Raw genomic sequence first — 18,630 nt, 5'->3', positions numbered from 1 at the left:
CCGGAGGGGACAGACACACACAAACACAACACACGCAAGGTGATTTCAGGGTGTATGCCTGCTGTTTATGAACTCCTAGTTACTCAGTGGCATGATCTATAGCAGATTCCACACCAAAGCCCTAATCCTGTTACTGCCAGAATCATTTGGTGCGAGGGAAAGGCAGTGGAGGTTCAATGGTGAGAGCAGCCAACCCTGTGACATGTTCTCTTCACACAGGTAGACACTTGACTGCACTGTGAAGAAAAGGGCTTGTTTAATTATACCCTTTAAAGATAGAAACTGCCTGCTGGCCTTACAATCAAGACTTTTACCATTTAAAATATGTATTTGCCAATAGGTAAATGTTGTGCGTGCCTGGCCTTGTTTCTCTTTCAGGCTATGGCAAAGTCTCGTGAGCTGAAGTGGTTTTTACCGACCATCGCAAAAGTATCTGGCTCTTTCACACTGATCACACTCCTCTTTTGGAACAGGGCTACGCGTCAGAATATCACATCATAACTGACCAGGCAGCCATCATTGTACATGTATAGGTTGTGGTCATTGGGGTTGTAGCTTATGCTTTGCGGTGTGCCTGTGAGCTTTTCCAGGATGATGTCCATAGAGCCTTCTGTGGCTGTGTTAGTGTCATATTTGTAAAAGATCTTCTCGTTGTGTTCAGTCACCCGCATCAAGGCATACATCACCCCACAGATCATGAAGGTGCCGGTTGCCTTAGGCTTGTACAGTGAGGTTTGCCATGACTTGACTATTGTCAGAGTATTGGGATCCAGCTGCCCAATCATTATTTTCCCCTTGTTTTTTTCCATGGAGTAAATGAGCCACAGTCCATTCTCATCCCCGGAGAAATCAAAAGTCCTGCCAATTGATTCCGCTATAAGCGTACCAGTTGTTGAACACGGCGTCTTCAACGGCCTTGCGGTGGACCTTACTGGTTGCCACATCCAACCTGCACAGGTTCCTGGAGTTGTAGCAGTTGTAATAGAAGCTGCTGTTGTACAAAATAGTTCCGCTTCCCTGCCCACAGTTAGTGTAGTTCCAGGTGAACCCAACAAATTGAGAAAGGCTTTTCTCTATTTGGTTTTTGTAGAGCAGCAGGTCGGAATAGGAGTTGTAGATGCAGTAGGCTTCCAACAAACGCTTGTCTGTGTTGAGTGGGGCAACTCAGTATGCGTCAGGATTCTTGTTTCCAACAGCAAAGTCCTTTCCCCAAGCTCCGAATTTGTAGCTTAAACCTCGCCAGTTGAGTTTCACTATAAGTGGCTTGCTAATGTTTATCAACACCTTGTTGTCGCAGTTACCTGCCAGGCAATAGAAAGGGAATTACTTTTGTTTGTGGCTCCTCTTGACAAGTTTTTCTCCGCCTTCAAACTGCTCTGAGGTTTTTTTGTGTGTATTTTTTAACAATCAAGAGGTGCATAAATTTTACAAGATAAGTAACTAAATCATCTTTGTTTTCTGTGACCATGTTAGGCATTCTGCTTGTTTCAAAAGCTCGGCCAAGTTTTATCCCACTGCATTTAGAAAACGGGTCAGGCCCCCAACCCAGACTCCTCTGCCCTGCTGTGTTTTCTCTGCATAATGCTTCCCAATTCCTCCTCTGTACTGTCATTGATCAGCTGTTCATTACATGTTTGCCTTCCAAAATTCTCACTAAAGCAGGTGGTCATCATCCCTTTTGGGATCATTTGCAAACCTGAGAACTGCTGTGAGCACTAAGCACAAGCACATGCTACATTCTATTAGTAAGTGCAACAGAATGCTTCTTTCAAGTCTAATGTCAAATGGCGGGGGGACCCTGTGGCACCAGAAGGGCTCTGCAGGCCTCTTTATAATATAAAGAACTATTAAGTGGGAGGTAATCCAGTAATTATTAGGAAATTCCTTTTACCCCGATTTCTACTGGTACAGGCTGAGAACTGATCTAGTGAAAGAGCTCAAAGCTAAAACGACGGTAAAATTTTCCTGGGTCAGGTGGTGCCTCAAATAGCTCGCTGAGGATGTGCTAGTTGTGAGAAGAAGCTGGGTTAAGTTTGTGGGGTGACCAGACTGAAGCAAGCCTTCTCAGTGGTGGCTCCCCGTTTGTAGAGTGCTTTCCCCAGGGAGGCATGCCTGGTTGCGTTATCTGCTTTTAGGTCCCAGGCAAAAACATTTTTTTTATTCTCCTAGGCTTTTGGCCCTTCATTTGGGAGAGTACTTAACTATGTTTGTGGTGTCTTCTTCCACTCACATTTTTAGTGGGGCAGATTGACTTGGATCTGCTCTTTTATATACAATGAGCATTTTATGCCGTGATGTTATTATTTTTCTTATATTTGTTTTTAATGGTGGTTTTTACAGCGCAAGCTGCTTTCAGTCACTTTTATGAAAAAAGCAACAAATATTAATTCTGGTGACGGTGATAATGGTGATGATAATGATGGTGATGATAATGTAGCTTATAGACAAACCAATGTAAGGAGAAGTTCCAGCCCACAATCACACGGTAGGACTCACCAAACTCTGGAGTCCCGTTTCCAGAGGGAGAGAGGCTAGAATTGGGATTTGTAACAGTCTTCGCAATCGGCCAGTTGTTTCTTGAGAGTGGCTATTTCCCTATGTGTCAACAACACATTGTTCTCGTCAAACTTTTCTAGTTCCCACACAATACTGGAGACATTGGAGACCTGAAACATATTAGCACATGTTTAATTGAACAGCCCCAAGCAATTTTCTATTGCAGCGTCTCCCTGTGTGTTGTGGTAGTAGATGTGTTTGACAGCTTCATGAGTGATTGAATGAGAAAGGCTAAAGCATGCACAAACACACACACACACACACACAGAGAGAGAGAGAGAGAGAGAGAGAGAGAGAGAGAGAGAGATGATGTAACCAATTACCTCTCTTGTTATTATATGGATTGAGCATGAGACTCTTAATCTCTGGGACATGAGTTCAAGCCCCACATTGGGCAAAAAGATCCTGCATTACAGGAAGTTGGACTAAATGACTTTTGCGGTCCCTTCCAACTCTATAATTCTATGACCCAGAGACATTGACTGATTGTTCTTAATAGCTGAATCTTCTCCAAGGCTTCTGAATGACTGGGAAATATCTCAGAAGTGCTAAGGGGGTATGCCTTTATTTCTCAAATCCTACCCCCCAGCTAAGCATCTTACAATAAAGATGTACTATGTGTGAAAAGAACCTGCAGTTTTCAGAAAAATTCAAAACCCTGAACAACTTGGGTCCAGGATATCTTAAGGCCTGCCTGAGCCATTATATCTCAGCCCATCAAGGAGATCAACCAGAGGCCCAGTTCTGACTTCAACCAGAAATTGGGCAGTTAGTGTCCTGGGAACTGTAGTTTACACCTCCCAGAGCTACAGTTCCCAGCACCTTTCACAAAACACATTTCCTAGGATTCTCTGGGGGAAGCCATGTGCTTCAAATGTATGGTGTGGATGTTGCCTAAGGGAATGCCCTTAGAATCCTCCTTGAGATCAGGAAACCTGCTAGTACTGGTTTTCCAATTGCAGGGAGGATCTACAATATGCTCAGCCACTGAGGTCCCCTTTCCAGACCTCCTCGTTCAATGTGTGTATGTCAGAGGAGGGGCAGTGGGGATGCTGTGGATGGAGATGTGAGTGCATGGCCCCAACTCAACTCCCCTCCCCTCCATGTGCTATTCTCACCCACTTTTGAAGAACATTTGAACAGGACTTAGGTGCATCTAGTCATTACGTTTAGGGATGCATGAATATCTCACTGTTTGAATTCCAAAGGATTGCAGTTTTGTGAGCTTAAGCTTTCTGCAAGAAGTCAGTGCAAGCACTTGCAAAAGGCTTGAAGGCACTTGTGTTCTGCACAGCCTCCCTCCTCACATCCCTGTCCTCAATTGCTAAGAAATCACCTTTGAGGCCAGGAAAGAGGATAGTGGTTGTGGCAGCATGTGCTCAAAGAGCCTTGGCAGAGCATCCTTTGGCTCAGGGATGGGCTTAGTGCTACTAAGTTAGTAGGACTGCCAGTCCCCAAATCCCTGATGAAAATGATGCTTGGCTCCATCTTACATGCCTTGGAGCAGAGGTTTTTGCCTTTGCTCACAACATTCTTAATTAGGTCCATGAGTCATGGAATGTTGAAAGTGTCTGTTTTTTTAAAAAAAATAACAAGGTAAGGAAGGAATAAGCTCTTTTGAGACTTTATGCTAGTGGTAAGCATTAAAATAGGCAAAATTCTCATCCCATGTTTTCCTGCTCCCTGAAGCAGCTCTCTAGCCATGGAGGACTCAGCATTGCACAGAAATATTTTAAAAGTTTCCTTGAAGAGCCCCAAACAGTCCCCCAAATGCCCTTTCTAAAGCAGGTTTGAATCCTCTCAAACAGGAGCACCACTCTTGGTGTATTCAGTACAATGTGCAAGCACAATTCAAACTGCTGTGCTCCCAAACATTTTGTACCTACCTGTTTGGTTAAAGATGTAATGCCCGCATCAGTTGCACTTAGAGCATTATGTAGTCAGATCCCGAGCCCATTGCTTTGTATGATTAATTTTTTCTAGGAGGTCTTGATAAGTTTCTTCATCCTTGATACCTTCCATTTCAACCTGACACACTGTTGCGGTTAATTTATCCAAGGTACCATTAAATGATACCAAGTCTGTCTGGAGTTTCATAGCCTAGAGAAATTTGCAGGACACACACTTAGCAGGATACTGAAAACATCTTTCCACAAATCATGAACAACCATTTCATTACAATTGTTGCTTCCATGCTTGTCCTTTTCTCTGGAACAACCATTCTTTTATCACTCAGTTTTGAAGGTGTATCCAGACAATGAGTAGACTTCAACTTTGCACTTTCACAAACATTGGGGTGTGGAGATGGGAGAACTCAGAGCACTTCTGTGACTGACAAATTTAGTTTATAGTGGGTGGTGGTGGACTATTTTACCAGGGCTATCCAGTAACAGTGCTTTGGAGGAAGGGTTAGAGAGCCAGTGTGGTATAGTGGTTAAGAGCGGTAGTCTCGTAATCTGGGGAACCGGGTTCGCATCTCCGCTCCTCCACATGCAGCTGCTGGGTGACTATGGGCCAGTCACACTTCTTTGAAGTCTCTCAGCCCCACTCACCTCACAGAGTGTTTGTTGTGGGGGAGGAAGGGAAAGGAGAATGTTAGCCGCTTTGAGACTCCTTAAAGGGAGTGAAAGGCGGGATATCAAATCCAAACTCCTCCTCCTCTTCTTCTTCCCCTTCTTCTTCTTCTTCTTCTTCTTCTTCTTCTTCTTCTTCTTCTTCTTCTTAACATGCCTTGAAAGATCTGTGAGCCACATTCTGTCACACACACACGCCCCCCCCCCAGTACAATTCCCCTGTGTAGTGTTGCCAGCTGCTGGGAACAGTAATCCGTAAACAGACCCTTGTGTTGCAATATAGACAAGCTGAACAATATAACACAGCATGATGGCCAATAACAATGGCACTAAACACTATTTATAGACTAATACAAATGATCAGAAATTGCAACCAAAGTCTCTAAATCTTCTTCACCAGTCGCGGTAGAATAATTCAAAAGTCACCAAATATCTCCAGAACAGAGTTTCCGGATAACCAATCTGTTTCGTTCAATGCTTCATCAGCCAATCTTGATCAATTCTTCATCAGCCAGACTTGTAAGAAATAATATGAGAGGGATGCAGTTCAATTTCTTAACAAGCCAATCTTACATGTAAGCAAATATAAACACTGTAGAAAATATGCTCTGGATCAGTGCTCATATGATACTGTAGTCACTGATTGTGTTGTGTTATATTGTTCAGCTGCTGGAAACAGTCAGAACTAGACAGCATTAGTGATTCAAGGCAGGGAATAAATATTTGGCATGCTGTCTATGTGCCGAAGTGTGCCCCCTTACCTTGCTCGCTTCTTCTTCATAAATAGTACTCAGGTTCTTATAAGCATTTTCCAGGATAACCATCAGATGTGAAGGAAAAGTAGTGTCGGGGAGCTCTATGCTGCAGATACATTTATTGTTTTCGTCATCACTTGCTATTGGTCCATCGTGGAAGATGATCTGATCTGCAGCAACCTGGGATGATGGATGCAGAAAGGCAAATGGGATGCTTCATCGCTTGATTCTCATAACCTGATAGTCAACTAAGGTCAGGATAGTTTCCTGAGAACAGCAACCTCCCCACCACATCCTTTAGCCAGCAAATGCTCCCCATTCAGCACTAGACTGAGCCTTCTACATTGTGTTTTTTGGGCAAAGTCTCTTCCAACAGATTGTACTGAGTCTAGGTAGTTACCATTTGAAAGAATAAAGCTTCTGCAATGGTACCTCAGGTTACATACGCTTCAGGTTACATACACTTCAGGTTACAGACTCCGCTAACCCAGAAATAGTGCTTCAGGTTAAGAACTTTGCTTCAGGATGAGAACAGAAATCGTGCTCCGGCGGCGCAGCGGCAGCGGGAGGCTCCCTTAGCTAAAGTGGTGTTTCAGGTTAAGAACAGTTTCAGGTTAAGTATGGACCTCTGGAACGAATTAAATACTTAACCTGAGGTACCACTGTAGTTTGTTTGGCCTATGAGCTGATTGCTCTCCTACAGCCTCAATCCACTCCTTTCAATCTACGCTTGCTGGTGCTAAACCACGATCCCTTCACACTCTACTCTCCTCCCCTTCCCTTCCCACTGGAGTATATCCACTACACTTTTATATTCAAAGTACATTCTTTCCGTCAAAGAATTCTAGATACTGCAGTTTTTTAAGGGTTGCTGGGAATCGTAACTCTGCAAGGAGTAAAGGACAGTGCCCAGAAGCAGAATATGCTTTAAAGGTATATATGCAGCTTAAGTAACTCACTTTAGTACTAAGTTCTGGTTGCGTCTCATGTGATTTCTGAACAAAAACATTGTTTCACAATATTGAATGAAATGCAAGAATCTCCAGACCCATGTCATGCCTCTTTATACCACTGTATAAATTATTTCCAAGTAGGAATTATTGCATTTAAAACCCTGTTTGATGTGTCAAAGCCAAAGGGAAATAATCATTTGTTTTCTCGTACGTCTTGGGCTTTTGGGGTGCTTCCAGATGGGTGTTTATTGTGGGATCGTAGAATTGTAGACTTGGAAGGGATTCCAAAGCTCATTTATTCCACCCCTGCTATGCAGGAATCACAGGTAAGTGTTCCTCATTCATGCACGGAATAATTTTCACAGCATCCCCAGTACATCAGCATCAGAATCCCATCAGGATTTAATATAAAATATCACTAAGATGGTTCCCCCACTTTTATTAGCAGGGGGTGCCTGGCACTGCCTGGGAATTTTTAGGAACCTGTTGTTGTTGTTATTTTTAAACAGCTAGTGTAATTTGTGAGTTTAGACATGTCACACCAAAAATTGGGTGAATTCATGCCAAAGTCATGTTTTGGTCTGCCATCATGATTCAAGATGGTGACCAGGAAGCCTTTGTAGAGTGGGGGGAGCCAGGCATACCTGCCCCGGGCCTCAGAGGGCTAAGCCAGCTGGGGGACGGGGCAGGGGTTTGCTGGACTGTCATGCCAATAATACCCCATTCCTCTCAGTCAACAGGGGACTTCTGCCATGGGTCTCAGACAAGCTCTGCACAGGCTTGGCATCCAGCATCCAAACATTGCCAAAGATTGCTGCCCCCATCTTGGGAACCCTTGTGCAATGTTTCGTTATGATCTCGACAGATGACTGAACCTGTGCCAAAAATGGGCAAAGTAACACCAAAATAATGTCTTGGTTCACTATTTTCATTCAAAATGGTGCCCATCACCCAAACATCAATGTACAGTGGTGCCTCGCAAGACGAAATTAATCCGTTCCGTGACGCTCTTCGTATAGCGGTTTTTTCGTCTTGTGAAGCAAGCCCATTGACAGCTTAGCGGATTAGTGCTATTAGCGGTTTAGCGGCTTTTAGCGGATCAGCTGATAAGCGGCTTAGGGCTTAGGAAAAGGGGGGGGGAAGGGAAAAAAACCCCGCAGGAACTCGCAAGACATTTTTGTCTTGCGAAGCAAGCCCATAGGGAAATTCGTTTTGCGAAGCGCCTCCAAAACGGAAAACCCTTTCGTCTAGCGGGTTTTCCGTCTTGCGAGGCGTTCGTCTTGTGGGGCACCACTGTACACACTCATTCTTCCCACCTTGGAAATACTTGTGTCGAGTTTAGGCAGTGGAAGACAGGAGTGCCTGGCGTGCTCTGGTCCATGGGGTGACGAAGAGTCAGACACTACTAAACAACTAAACAACAACAAACAACCACATATATATGTGTGTGCGCGCAGTAAGCTACGTATGCCGTAAACAGCACTGCCAGATCTCTAACGATTCCCAAGTCTGTTTGATCTGAGTTAATGGTTACAATGAGGTTCTCCATGCAGGCTGGGTTAGGACGTACTGTTAGTGCCATTGAGTGTTCTCCTTGAGGCGGGTGGTTCCACTTCTATTTATAGCAACACCCAGGTGTGAAACAGCACTTGCTCTTCTTGCCAATGTTACAACAGCAAAACATGGAAAGGGGGAATTGTTCTTTCATACATTGGGGGGGGGGGTGGAGAGAGAAGATACTTGAGGTATTAGTTTTAACCCAGGGTGGGACAGTAACTCTAATATATCACAGACAAACAGGCGAAAGCATGGGAAAGACTAGGAAGGTTCAAGAAGAAAAAGATCCTGCACTTCAGAGATTTTATAAAAGAAATTGCTGGATGTGGACATGATGGAAGAAAATGGGGTGGGTTTATGAAATGAGGGAGAGAGTCCTCAAAGGATCGAGAGCAGTTGGTAAAAAGGAAGGCAGAACTATCAGGAGACAGCAAAACAATAGAAGGGGAAAGTGTCAAGCAGAGGATGTGATCAACAGCACAGATCCAGAAGCCTTGAGACCTACTCAAAGAAGGCACAGCCATTCACCAAGGATGTCAGAATGAAAAAAAAAAGCAGCAGCTGTTTCCTCCATGAGTACGCTGTGTATGCCCTATAATCAAACACTTATTAATAGTGATGGATATTTTTTAAGGATCTCAACAGTCCTAGAGAACAAATGGGGCAAACAGTATTTTGTTCACCTTCAGTCCCACAAAATGGTACCCTCACTCCTTTGCTCTTCTTGTCCCTTTATTTCCCAGCCTCATCCCTTCCTACTTGTCTAATGTTTGGCTCCTGTTCCAGTTTTGAGCACGTTCATCTCTCTCTTCTGCCATACCTCTCACATGGCACCCTCCCATTACACATTTCGAAGGAATTCAGTTGCATATCAGAAAAATAAGTCTATACAATTCAAGTGGAATAAGTGCTTTGCTGCAACAAAATCCACTTTTAAAAACCAGACTCTTTGCAATTTGGGAATTGCATGAAAATGTGTGGTATAAAAGATGGAAATATATATAGATGGAAATATATATAACCTCCACACATCAGGATGAGTGTTCATCATTGTATAACCTCCCTTCAGGTCAAGATGGCTGCTCAATAGGGCAGAGTCAGACATTGTATATCTGCACGTTTGGTTCAAGCAAATCAGGAAGACTGCTCAGTTTAACAGGTAATCTGAAATAATCCATCCAAGCTCAAATGAACAGTTTGTGTACTCTAATAAAGTAGCCTGTCATCCAGCTCTTACCTTCTTTTTTTTTTTTTTTTAACTCATGCACACTTACAGGAGCTATATGCACTTTGCTCACCAATTAGCCCCTTTGGGTCAGTTTTTATGACCCAAGTCCCTAAGATGTATAGCTTTTAGGTATTCCTGGACCTGGACCTATGTCAGTATTATAACCTTGTCCAGAAAAGCCAATCAGGATCTAGATACTGTGTTACCCATGTTTTATATTCTATGTAGGCTACCATTCATTATTGTTCAGAAGTTTCAAGTGGTGCAAAATGAAGCAGCCTTTCTCCTTAGAAGAATAGTTTACAAAAGAAAAGAAAAGAAAAAGAAAATGTGAATCCAACAGAAAGATGTCCAGATTAGAACACGATTGTTTGTCATTTATAATCAAAAGGTTCCTCATTTTAGCTAAACTACATGGGTCATAGGTTATTACCTCCCTGCCTCTTTTTAGATGGTTTCTAATGTTGAATGGTCTCATCACATGCAGCACAGCAGCTATGTTCTTTATCCACGAAAGAGAATCATAGATTGGTTTACTCAAATTGCTTTTAATACTCCTGTTTTGCATCACATCACCACAAATTCCACCTCACCACAGTGCAGGGAGGTAAATCAATCTCACATCAATCCTTTTAACAGGCAGAACTGCTCAAACTGGTATATGTGCATGCATGCAAATAAGTAATGACATCCTTTAGCCTCTAGAATGAACTGGTTTAAAATCAGTCACACTTCTATTGTAAGGTCATTTTGGCCACTGTGCTCTGTAAAGTTGTCACACATCTACAATGTTACTGTGGCTAAGCAGAAAAGGAAAATTATGAAGTCTGGCAAAGCTTCACTTGGGGAGGGGTAGGGGGACATTTTGCAGACATATAAGGAATTTAAGCAGCTTGGGAACTTTCACACAGCCTAGGGTAAAATTTGTTGTGGGGGGAGGAAGGCCATAAATATGTGACAAAATAGAAATACAAGTGGAGGAAAGTCTGTTCAAAATGTTTGCATAGTGGCCACATGTACTCCATATTACTACAGATTCCTCCTCTGAGCAGAAATACCCATGAAGACAAGGCTGCATTTTGCTGAGGGAGATGACAGGGACTGTGTAGCCTAAAAATAGGTAGGTACATTGGTATTACCCTCCCAAATGGAGAGTAGAGCTGTTCTTGAATGGTGTGTGGGTGAATGCACATACACAAAGCCATAAGGTTAGGAGGGGAAAGCCAGTTGAGCATGAGAGACTTCTCACCCCAACAAAACCAAATTTGGCTCGAATCAAAGATGATAAGACCCAAAACATAAGTCACATGAACTCTAGACAGGATTACAGTTAGTAAACCATTGCAGGATATCACATTTGTGAAAACAGGCAAAGACAAGAGCCTTGGTGTACCTGGAGCTGAAGCCTTTGTTGCCAATACTAGCTCCAAATCCAACTACTGGGTGAGTAAGGAGTTGGACTTATTATAATTTAAAGGCCCTTTAGAATAGGCATGTTTGATGTTTGCAGTTCAAGGTCAATCACTACTGAACATTAGCCAATTACAATGAGGCAGTGGGAGACTCCAACATTCAGTCTGGCCACAGTTGGGGGGCTTAAAGAATCCTCTGTGGTCAACAGCCGCCAAGTCAATGCTGATTCAAGTCCACTCTTTTCACATATGCCAATAACATCAATAAGGCATGTCTAAAGATAGTGACACTATTAATGGCAAGTCCTCTCCATAGTTCTGGACAGTAAACAAGGAGACCTGTACTCCCTTATGGTCCTTCTATTTTTAGCACCTATTTTAGAACAGGGTTACTTAATAGTTATTTTTCAAGCTTGGCTTTTAGTTCAGTGATTCAGCCTCAAACAGTCCTCTACACAGCCCTGATTCACTGTAAGATCCTACAGTTTACCCATGGGCAATAGCATTTGGCTACCATTTATTATCCAGTTATTTACTACAGTCCACAGACAGTAATTCTGATCTCTGAGGACAATATACCCCTACTCTGCAAGACATAAACCACCCATGGCCGAGAGGAGAATTTCAAGACAGATCTGCTTTTCCGTACAATCAAGGCCAATGGTTGACAGCACAACAAAATCACCAGTGTTCATCCCTAGAAAAAGCCCCTCAACTCCTGCCTGCTAGGAGCCATCCTCAGTCTCTTGGCTCTGCAGCTCTCTCCTTGAGTTCAATGTGGTGCGTCCTCGGCCTCTTGGCACTTTAATATAAGATCCATGTTCTCTGCCCTTGGTCTTTTCCCACTGCCTACAATCCTGCATCCCACGGTGACCCTGCCACTTGGCCGACCCCCTGAGCTCATTGTGGCTAACCTCCAAGTTTACTTCCTCACTGTCATGGGCTTGACTTTTCTGCTCCTGCGTCCATTTCCCCACAACATTTTTCTCCTCTCTCAAATACATTCCCTCTTTGGTTGGTGAGATTCCTCTGGTGCGCAGCTCTTTTTTCTCCACCAGTGAAGACACTTGGTCTCTGCTGCAAGATTTTGAGAAGTCTTGATTGTACCTCCCACAGCTTCGCTGTCCCCTCTCCTTTCTCCAGTTGGGTCTTCTACTGAAGGTTCTGGATTTTCCCTCAACAGTGAGAAGACAATGAGTTTCTGCTGGTGTCTCCAGTGACTTGTAGCGCAGCTGCCAGCTAGGGCCTTGTATAGATGGTTTCTCCTCTCGAGTCCTCTCTCTCTTGCTATGGAAATGCAAAGGGACAGGTGGTCTCTCTGGTTTTTCAGGTTCATTCCTCACTGGAACAGCAGCCTCTGCAGTTCCTTGGGTATGTTCTGAGCTTACTGATGACCTCAGTTCCTTGTCAGTATCCAGAACATTTTCTGAGATGGCTACTTGTTCATGTTCAGTGGTATCTGGGGGCTAAAAAGGATAGAAACCAAAATGAAGGGCAGAAAATGCATAAACCCAGCAGGCTTGATTCTCAGTCTGAGTGGCAAAGATCCCACAGGAATTAATATATCGATGTCGCCCCATCTGTCTTCCCCAGCCTTTGCTGCTTAAATCTTTACCTATAGTAACTTGCAAACTTGCCAGCAACAAGTGTCATCAGCACTTTAAAAGAATTGCGTAGGATACAAATATGAAAGATCTCTCTTGTGCTACAAGACAGGATGTCTCAGCAAGTAAAAATTGCTACCTCCATTGTTTCATTCTTTCCCTATGACCATTATCCTCTTAGTACTCCTGCTGCCTGCACTAACCTTTTGCAGGCTGATGAAGTAGCGATTTCTTTCTGCTTCAGGGTCAATGATGCCTCCTTTCTCCTGCTGCTTCTGATAGATCAGGCGCAGTTGTTCTCTGTGCTGCAGTGTCTGTGTGTCAGGTTGGTACACCTCCTGAAGAAAGAGAGGCATGTAATTAGATGACTGGCCCAAACAGAGCCTTCTGGGTCTCTCAACCCTCCAGATCTGATGGGCAAAGGGGCTGCCGGGGGGCAGGCAGAGAGAAAGACTGGGGGGGGGGAATGCAGCCTCCCACCTCCTTACACAGGCAAGAGCATCTCATTAGTAAACTCCAGTCACAGCATGCTCCTCCCAGAGGATTCTTAGTTAGAACCTAAGCTGGTATTTCTAAACACAACTAAATGTACTACCTATTGTGTAACGGGGAAGCAAAGACATGGGTTGACTATATCTGTTGTTTCACTCTCTTAATACTTTTTGCCTAAATGAAGAAGGGGTGTGAAACTAGCCTGCTATACAAACAATAAAATTCCTATGTGGCCCCTGGAAGGTTGAATAGAAAGGAAGACAGCTCCCTGGCTGAAAATAATTTCCTCTCCCTGGTGTAGAAGTAAAAATTGGCAAGAATGTTAGAACTCATAGCCACCTACAGACGTACAGAGCACCAGGTATATGATTATTTGGAAATAACACTTAACAGACCTCATTTGGAGAAATGGGGTTGCCCAACAGGTCCAATAAGTGAGAGAGATTAGTGAAGCAAGAGGCTGCCTGCCTGGTGCATCTTTTAAAGAGCAGCAAGTCCATGTGAAAGGTCTGTTTTTAAAGTTTCCTTACCATTGGCTGCTGTGGAGGTGGTGCTGCTTGCAATGTTGCAAGATCATAAACCAGAGGCTCCCTGCACACAGGGCACTGCACTTCAAATTCCTGTACACAAGGTAATAACAACAAAATTCGGCCTTGGTTAGACCTAGTCATGGGATATACAGCTACTGTTCTCATACTCCGCCAGTGTGTCTTAAGAGAGTAATATTTTCCTGATAAACTGCTACTCATCCTGGGGAGCTCTAGCACTCAACAACAGTGTTATTGGCAGAAGAGTGCTGTGCAGTTTGACTACAAGGATCACGGGGCAGCCTGGATTCTGAGCTCATCATCCAAGCCTCCTGGGAACTTAGTTAACTTCATCCTATAAAAATCCATCAGTAAAGCGTTCTTTTATAAGATGCTACTGGGCCTTCCTAATGCAATCACAACTTGCATCAAAGCTAGTGCAAAAATTATCTCAGAGTGAAGATTCACCACTAGCAAGCCTGCCCTCAGAACTGTTCTATTGTTTGGGAGTGGAGGAAGATAACTTTTGTTTCTTGGCAAAGCTTTTTTGTGTATGTTGAAGTCCATTCACAATCTTTTCCACCAAGAAACACACCAACACAGGTGTTCAATGAGATATAATGTGAGTTTACTTTTTGGTCACTTGCATTACAGCTGCGAAGATTGCTTTTATCTACAGAACCCCAGTTCTTTAGTATTTGAAGCAAAGGAAGATATGTTGACCATCTCCTCTGGTCTTTAACTAGATTCCCAGACTTTATACATCACTTAACATTTTGTTCTCTGTAGACAAAATAACTTGCAAATGCGAAAGTATGCACAGCACTGAACCATGGAAAACCATTTCAACATTTATCTGGGAAACTCCTGTCCACAGCTCTCAACGCCATAACTAATAACCAAAATGAACTGGAAATGTTGATCCAGATTCAGAAGCCATTCCTGGAGGAAAAAGTTGGTGAAGTTCTAGAAGCAGCTGTGGGGTGCATGCAAGGAGCTATTACCTCTTTGGGCAGAGGTGCCAAAGGCTGTACTCTTTCTTTCCTCTCTGCACGGATCTCTTCCTCCATATGCTCCGTATAACTGGCAAGGCAACGTGAGTGAAAGTAGTGGTAGCATGGCGTCTTAGTGAAAGCTTCATTTTCCTGCACAGGGGAAGGCACAGATTCCTATTAATACAAATCAGCTACACTGTGCGTTTTCAGCATACATTGAAATAATAATTCCCATTCAATCCAATTTCAATTCAATTCATATGTAATATATGTGGATGCTGGCTCAGATACAATCACATTAACAGGGGCTTTTTGCACCCCATTCCCACTGTTACTCCCCTTCCCACTGTGGGGAGACATGCACACACTTTTGCAGAGCAGAATGCAACACAACACTAAGGAAGGGATCTAGGGACATCCCAACAAGTTCCCATTCCCTCTTCCTTCCTTTCTGAGTGAGTCCCAGCTTCACCTCATTCTTCCACCTCCTTATATTAGTGCTTTTATTCCCTATGGCTTACCACAAATGAAAACAAGATGCCAATCCAGCATGCCCTTACCTGAAAGCCATACAGGCAAATCACACACTGCCCATGAGGGATGTTGTTGTCTGTAAGGATTTCCTTTCCCTTCTGTGAAGACAGAGAGGGTCAGTTTGTCATTTCACACAATAAAGGCGCAACAGCCCAAGCCATAGGTCTGGACAGCCTGCCTCCCCTTTCTGTTCTCTTACCTCTATTAGCTCATATAACATAGCTGTACCCAGCTGGGCCTCAGCAGTACATTGTAGTGTCTGGGAAATCCTAAAATGGAGGCAAAAAAGGGGCAGGGTAAGGAAAAGGCTAGAATAGATGTCCAGGGAAGTGAAATGGCAAGAACTGGAGTGGCTAAATCAGCCACTTGCAATAGCAATCTCAACAGCAATACAGGATGGGCTCCAGTCTCTCACCCAGTATCTCATCTGACATAGTAGCTACTTCAGTACAAATTAGAAGGAAGTGGTACCAGACTGAAATTGAAAAAGCAGCTTGAAGCCCTTCTAGGGGAAGGGAAAGCATGGAAGGGAAAGCAGGTTCTAGTAAGCCACGTGTAAAGAGCAACAGAAGCTGGGACTTTGTTTTGGATGAAGACGCTGCATTTCTGATACAGTAATGTACCAAGATGCATTGCCTCTCATCTCTTAATTTTGTCCACCTATCAATAACTTTTAAGGGAAAGATCTCCTTTAACATGTATTCCCCCAATGCCAATTTTACACACAAACACCGTAATTAATTTATATGTACCCAAACATGTTGATTACATGATTAGAACTTCCAGTCTTGTTTGTAACCTCATTCCCCATGCTCCCAATGTTAGTAACATAGCAACAGCCTTCATAGCACAGCTCTAAATTAAGAGAACAGCTGCATAATACATATTCCACATAAGATCATTGGGCAGGTGGAACACAATATAAAGAAGCTCCCACCTCCCCACACTTTCCATTAAAAGTGTGACAGACTGAAACAAAGAAAACCTTACTTCTTGCACTGAACTGGAAAGAGTTTGCATAATACACTTACTTTTGGATTTGCTCATCTGACAGCCCTCGAGGATTCTGGATGGCTATCTTTGGCACTTCATTTGGATACTAATAAGAAACAAAGCCAAGTCAAAATGAGTGGTACAGCCATGCTAAAGTGCTACATAGCAAAATAGTCACTCAGGACATACAAGGCTTTACCTGAAGAGGCACGGATAGCACCAAAGTTAAGCAGACATACTGAGACTCCTGGTCCTCTGCAGTTGCTGGATGAAGGGTGATAGATATTTCCCACGGCACAGACCTAGGGTTGAAGAGAGGCTCAAGTGAGAGTCTGGTGTCAAATGAAAGGAAGATGGAACAGGAGAGATAATGCAGGTGGGTTGTTATTCCTTCCTTTCTCAGGCTGAAAGGAGATTGAAGCAGGCATAATGCAGACCTTTCATTCTTCCCACCCCATATTCTTACAAAGATAACTATTTCAGAATGGTAGTATCAAACACAAGGAGGGGAAAAAAGAAATGACTAATATTTTGGGAAATTAACAAACATGAATCAGGGGTTGCAATTCATTCCGAGTTTGTGCAGGACACTGTAGTCTAATCCAAAAACAGGGTACAGTCTTCTAAACCAGGAATCAAGTTCCACAATGACATATGCAAGATCACAGGAGTGATCAATACCATAAAACCAAGAACCAGCAAGGGATCTGACAATGTTGCAATTACCTTCCATTTCCTTTAGACACATGTAGCTCATCCAAGTAGATGGACTCCAAGACTTCCACTTCTGAAGGCAGAGCCCTGAGTAAGAAAAAAAAATATTAATATGATACATAAGGCTAATTTCCTCAGGTTTCTCCAGTCCATCATGTATGATGTTATGTGTGGGGCAGATAGAAATCAGGATTGAACTCCTATGCATTAGCTGATGCTCAGGAAGTTCAATTCAGCTCAGATCAAGCACACCAGCCTCTTCCTGCTGGAACTGGACTGGCACCTCCCAGTATGTACAGAGCAGGACAGAAACACATAGAGACACACACACACACAACTCTTGCATGAGCTAATGCATAGGGAGTTCAATTCTCCCCCAGGGCCAACAATGACAGTAGGTTGGAACAGTCCATCTGTCAATCACCTGATATCAATATGTCACCAAATGATTGACAGGTAGGTGGTCCCACACACTTCTCAAAATTGGCCCATTGGGGTGGGAGAGATAAAGATCTAGCCCACCAGGGCAAAACTGCTTTAGAGTATCACCATGGCAGGCAAATCAGTGTTCAAGAAGAACAAATGCTTGGCAGGGGGTTAGACTCGATGGCCCTTGTGGTGTCTTCCAACTCTATGATTCTATGATTCTAAATAACACATACATCACATTAGACGCCTACATTAATTTAAGTTTTGGGGGTCATGTAACCCATTTGTAAATGCTGACATCTTGTGGCAATCCAACATAATAACCTGAATTTTAAAAATGCCACTAAAACACTTAAGAGGATAGGCACTTGTGAAGGGGCACAAAGTCTAAACTAGCAGACCTTTGCTGCTGCCAGTGATAATGAAAACCACAAAAACATTTCTCTCTGGCTACTTCTCAGAATTTTACCTTACACACAATTCCCACAATAGTGGGTAGTTTACCATGCTTGAGAAAGGCTGTCACTTTCTTTCTGTTTTGATTCTGTGGCTGAAAAACGACACAGCTCCATACTGCAAAGGGCAGAAACACAGCTGTAATACTAACCGAGAGTGAGATTGTTGCATGGAGTATTTTTTCATAATATCCATAAGGAACCAGTGGCATAACAGCAGCTGACTGAGAAGAGATCTCAGTTGGCATATGCTTCTAGCCAGGTAACTGTGCGGTAAAGAGAAGGCATTTATTTCTCTATCTATGGTTTTTCATAAGGAGTTTGTAAAAACAAAAGAAAACAAAACAAAAAAAACCCTGCTAGAAGACCAAAGGGCGAGGAGGAACAGGATTGGCCCAGGGAGTGGATTTTGCACTTGGCTTGGATATAAGATTCATATCGCTGCTTGTTCGGCTACTGGGCGCTGCCTTTCTCTCTCAGCCCCCTACCCTCAGAAATAGCGGGGGTTGTGACGAGACCCAGGAAGACGACGAACCACATCGTACATGTCGAACATTACATAAGAACAAGACGAAGAAACAAAAAAATTCCTTCGTGAAGAGATGGCCTGGGCTACAGAAAACAGAGGAGGAAGGGGGGGGGATACGCCAGGCATTTGCTCATCTGCCTTCCGCTGAGAGAGAAAGGAGGACACACAAGGCCGAACCGTTCCCTTACCAATCCGCAGCCAACTCCTCCTGCTCCTCGCTGTCGCCGGTCGCCGCCATCTTGACAGGCCCGGAAACTCAACCGCTTTGGAATGCTTGCCGGGTTCTCTTCCGGCGCTGAGGGTTGCTAGGCAACAGCCGGGAGA

The 18,630-nt window shown here is 43.6% G+C and overlaps 1 protein-coding gene and 1 pseudogene across 3 annotated transcripts; both read right to left on the bottom strand.

The window, feature by feature from the left end:
• Nucleotides 1-71: 71 nt before the first annotated feature.
• LOC309336755 (olfactomedin-4-like) lies at nucleotides 72-7,799 on the bottom strand (annotated as a pseudogene). The gene is made up of 4 exons (XR_014161581.1): nucleotides 7,557-7,799; nucleotides 5,891-6,064; nucleotides 2,497-2,666; nucleotides 72-1,301 (listed from the first exon to the last, which is right to left on the bottom strand). The product of XR_014161581.1 is annotated as an olfactomedin-4-like (transcript).
• Nucleotides 7,800-10,150: 2,351 nt separating this feature from the next.
• On the bottom strand, nucleotides 10,151-18,604 carry RNF25 (ring finger protein 25). Of its 2 annotated transcripts, none has more exons than XM_081879196.1 (10): nucleotides 18,495-18,604; nucleotides 16,906-16,980; nucleotides 16,379-16,481; nucleotides 16,218-16,285; nucleotides 15,386-15,455; nucleotides 15,213-15,284; nucleotides 14,662-14,802; nucleotides 13,661-13,750; nucleotides 12,842-12,976; nucleotides 10,151-12,500 (listed from the first exon to the last, which is right to left on the bottom strand). In XM_081879196.1, the coding sequence occupies exons 1-10, from the start codon at nucleotides 18,542-18,544 to the stop codon at nucleotides 11,760-11,762; spliced, it is 1,545 nt and encodes a 514-aa protein (XP_081735322.1). In that variant the 5' UTR covers nucleotides 18,545-18,604; the 3' UTR covers nucleotides 10,151-11,759. The 2 variants fall into 2 exon arrangements, with proteins under 2 accessions (XP_081735322.1, XP_081735323.1); XM_081879197.1 differs by lacking the exon at nucleotides 18,495-18,604 and adding an exon at nucleotides 17,930-18,057.
• Between the last annotated feature and the right edge of the window lie 26 nt (nucleotides 18,605-18,630).

The sequence above is a fragment of the Podarcis erhardii genome (genome assembly GCF_964252035.2).
Source record: "Podarcis erhardii genome assembly, chromosome: 1".
In the NCBI taxonomy this organism is placed as follows: Eukaryota; Metazoa; Chordata; class Lepidosauria; order Squamata; family Lacertidae; genus Podarcis; species Podarcis erhardii.
This window is presented reverse-complemented; position numbering and strand designations above follow the sequence as displayed.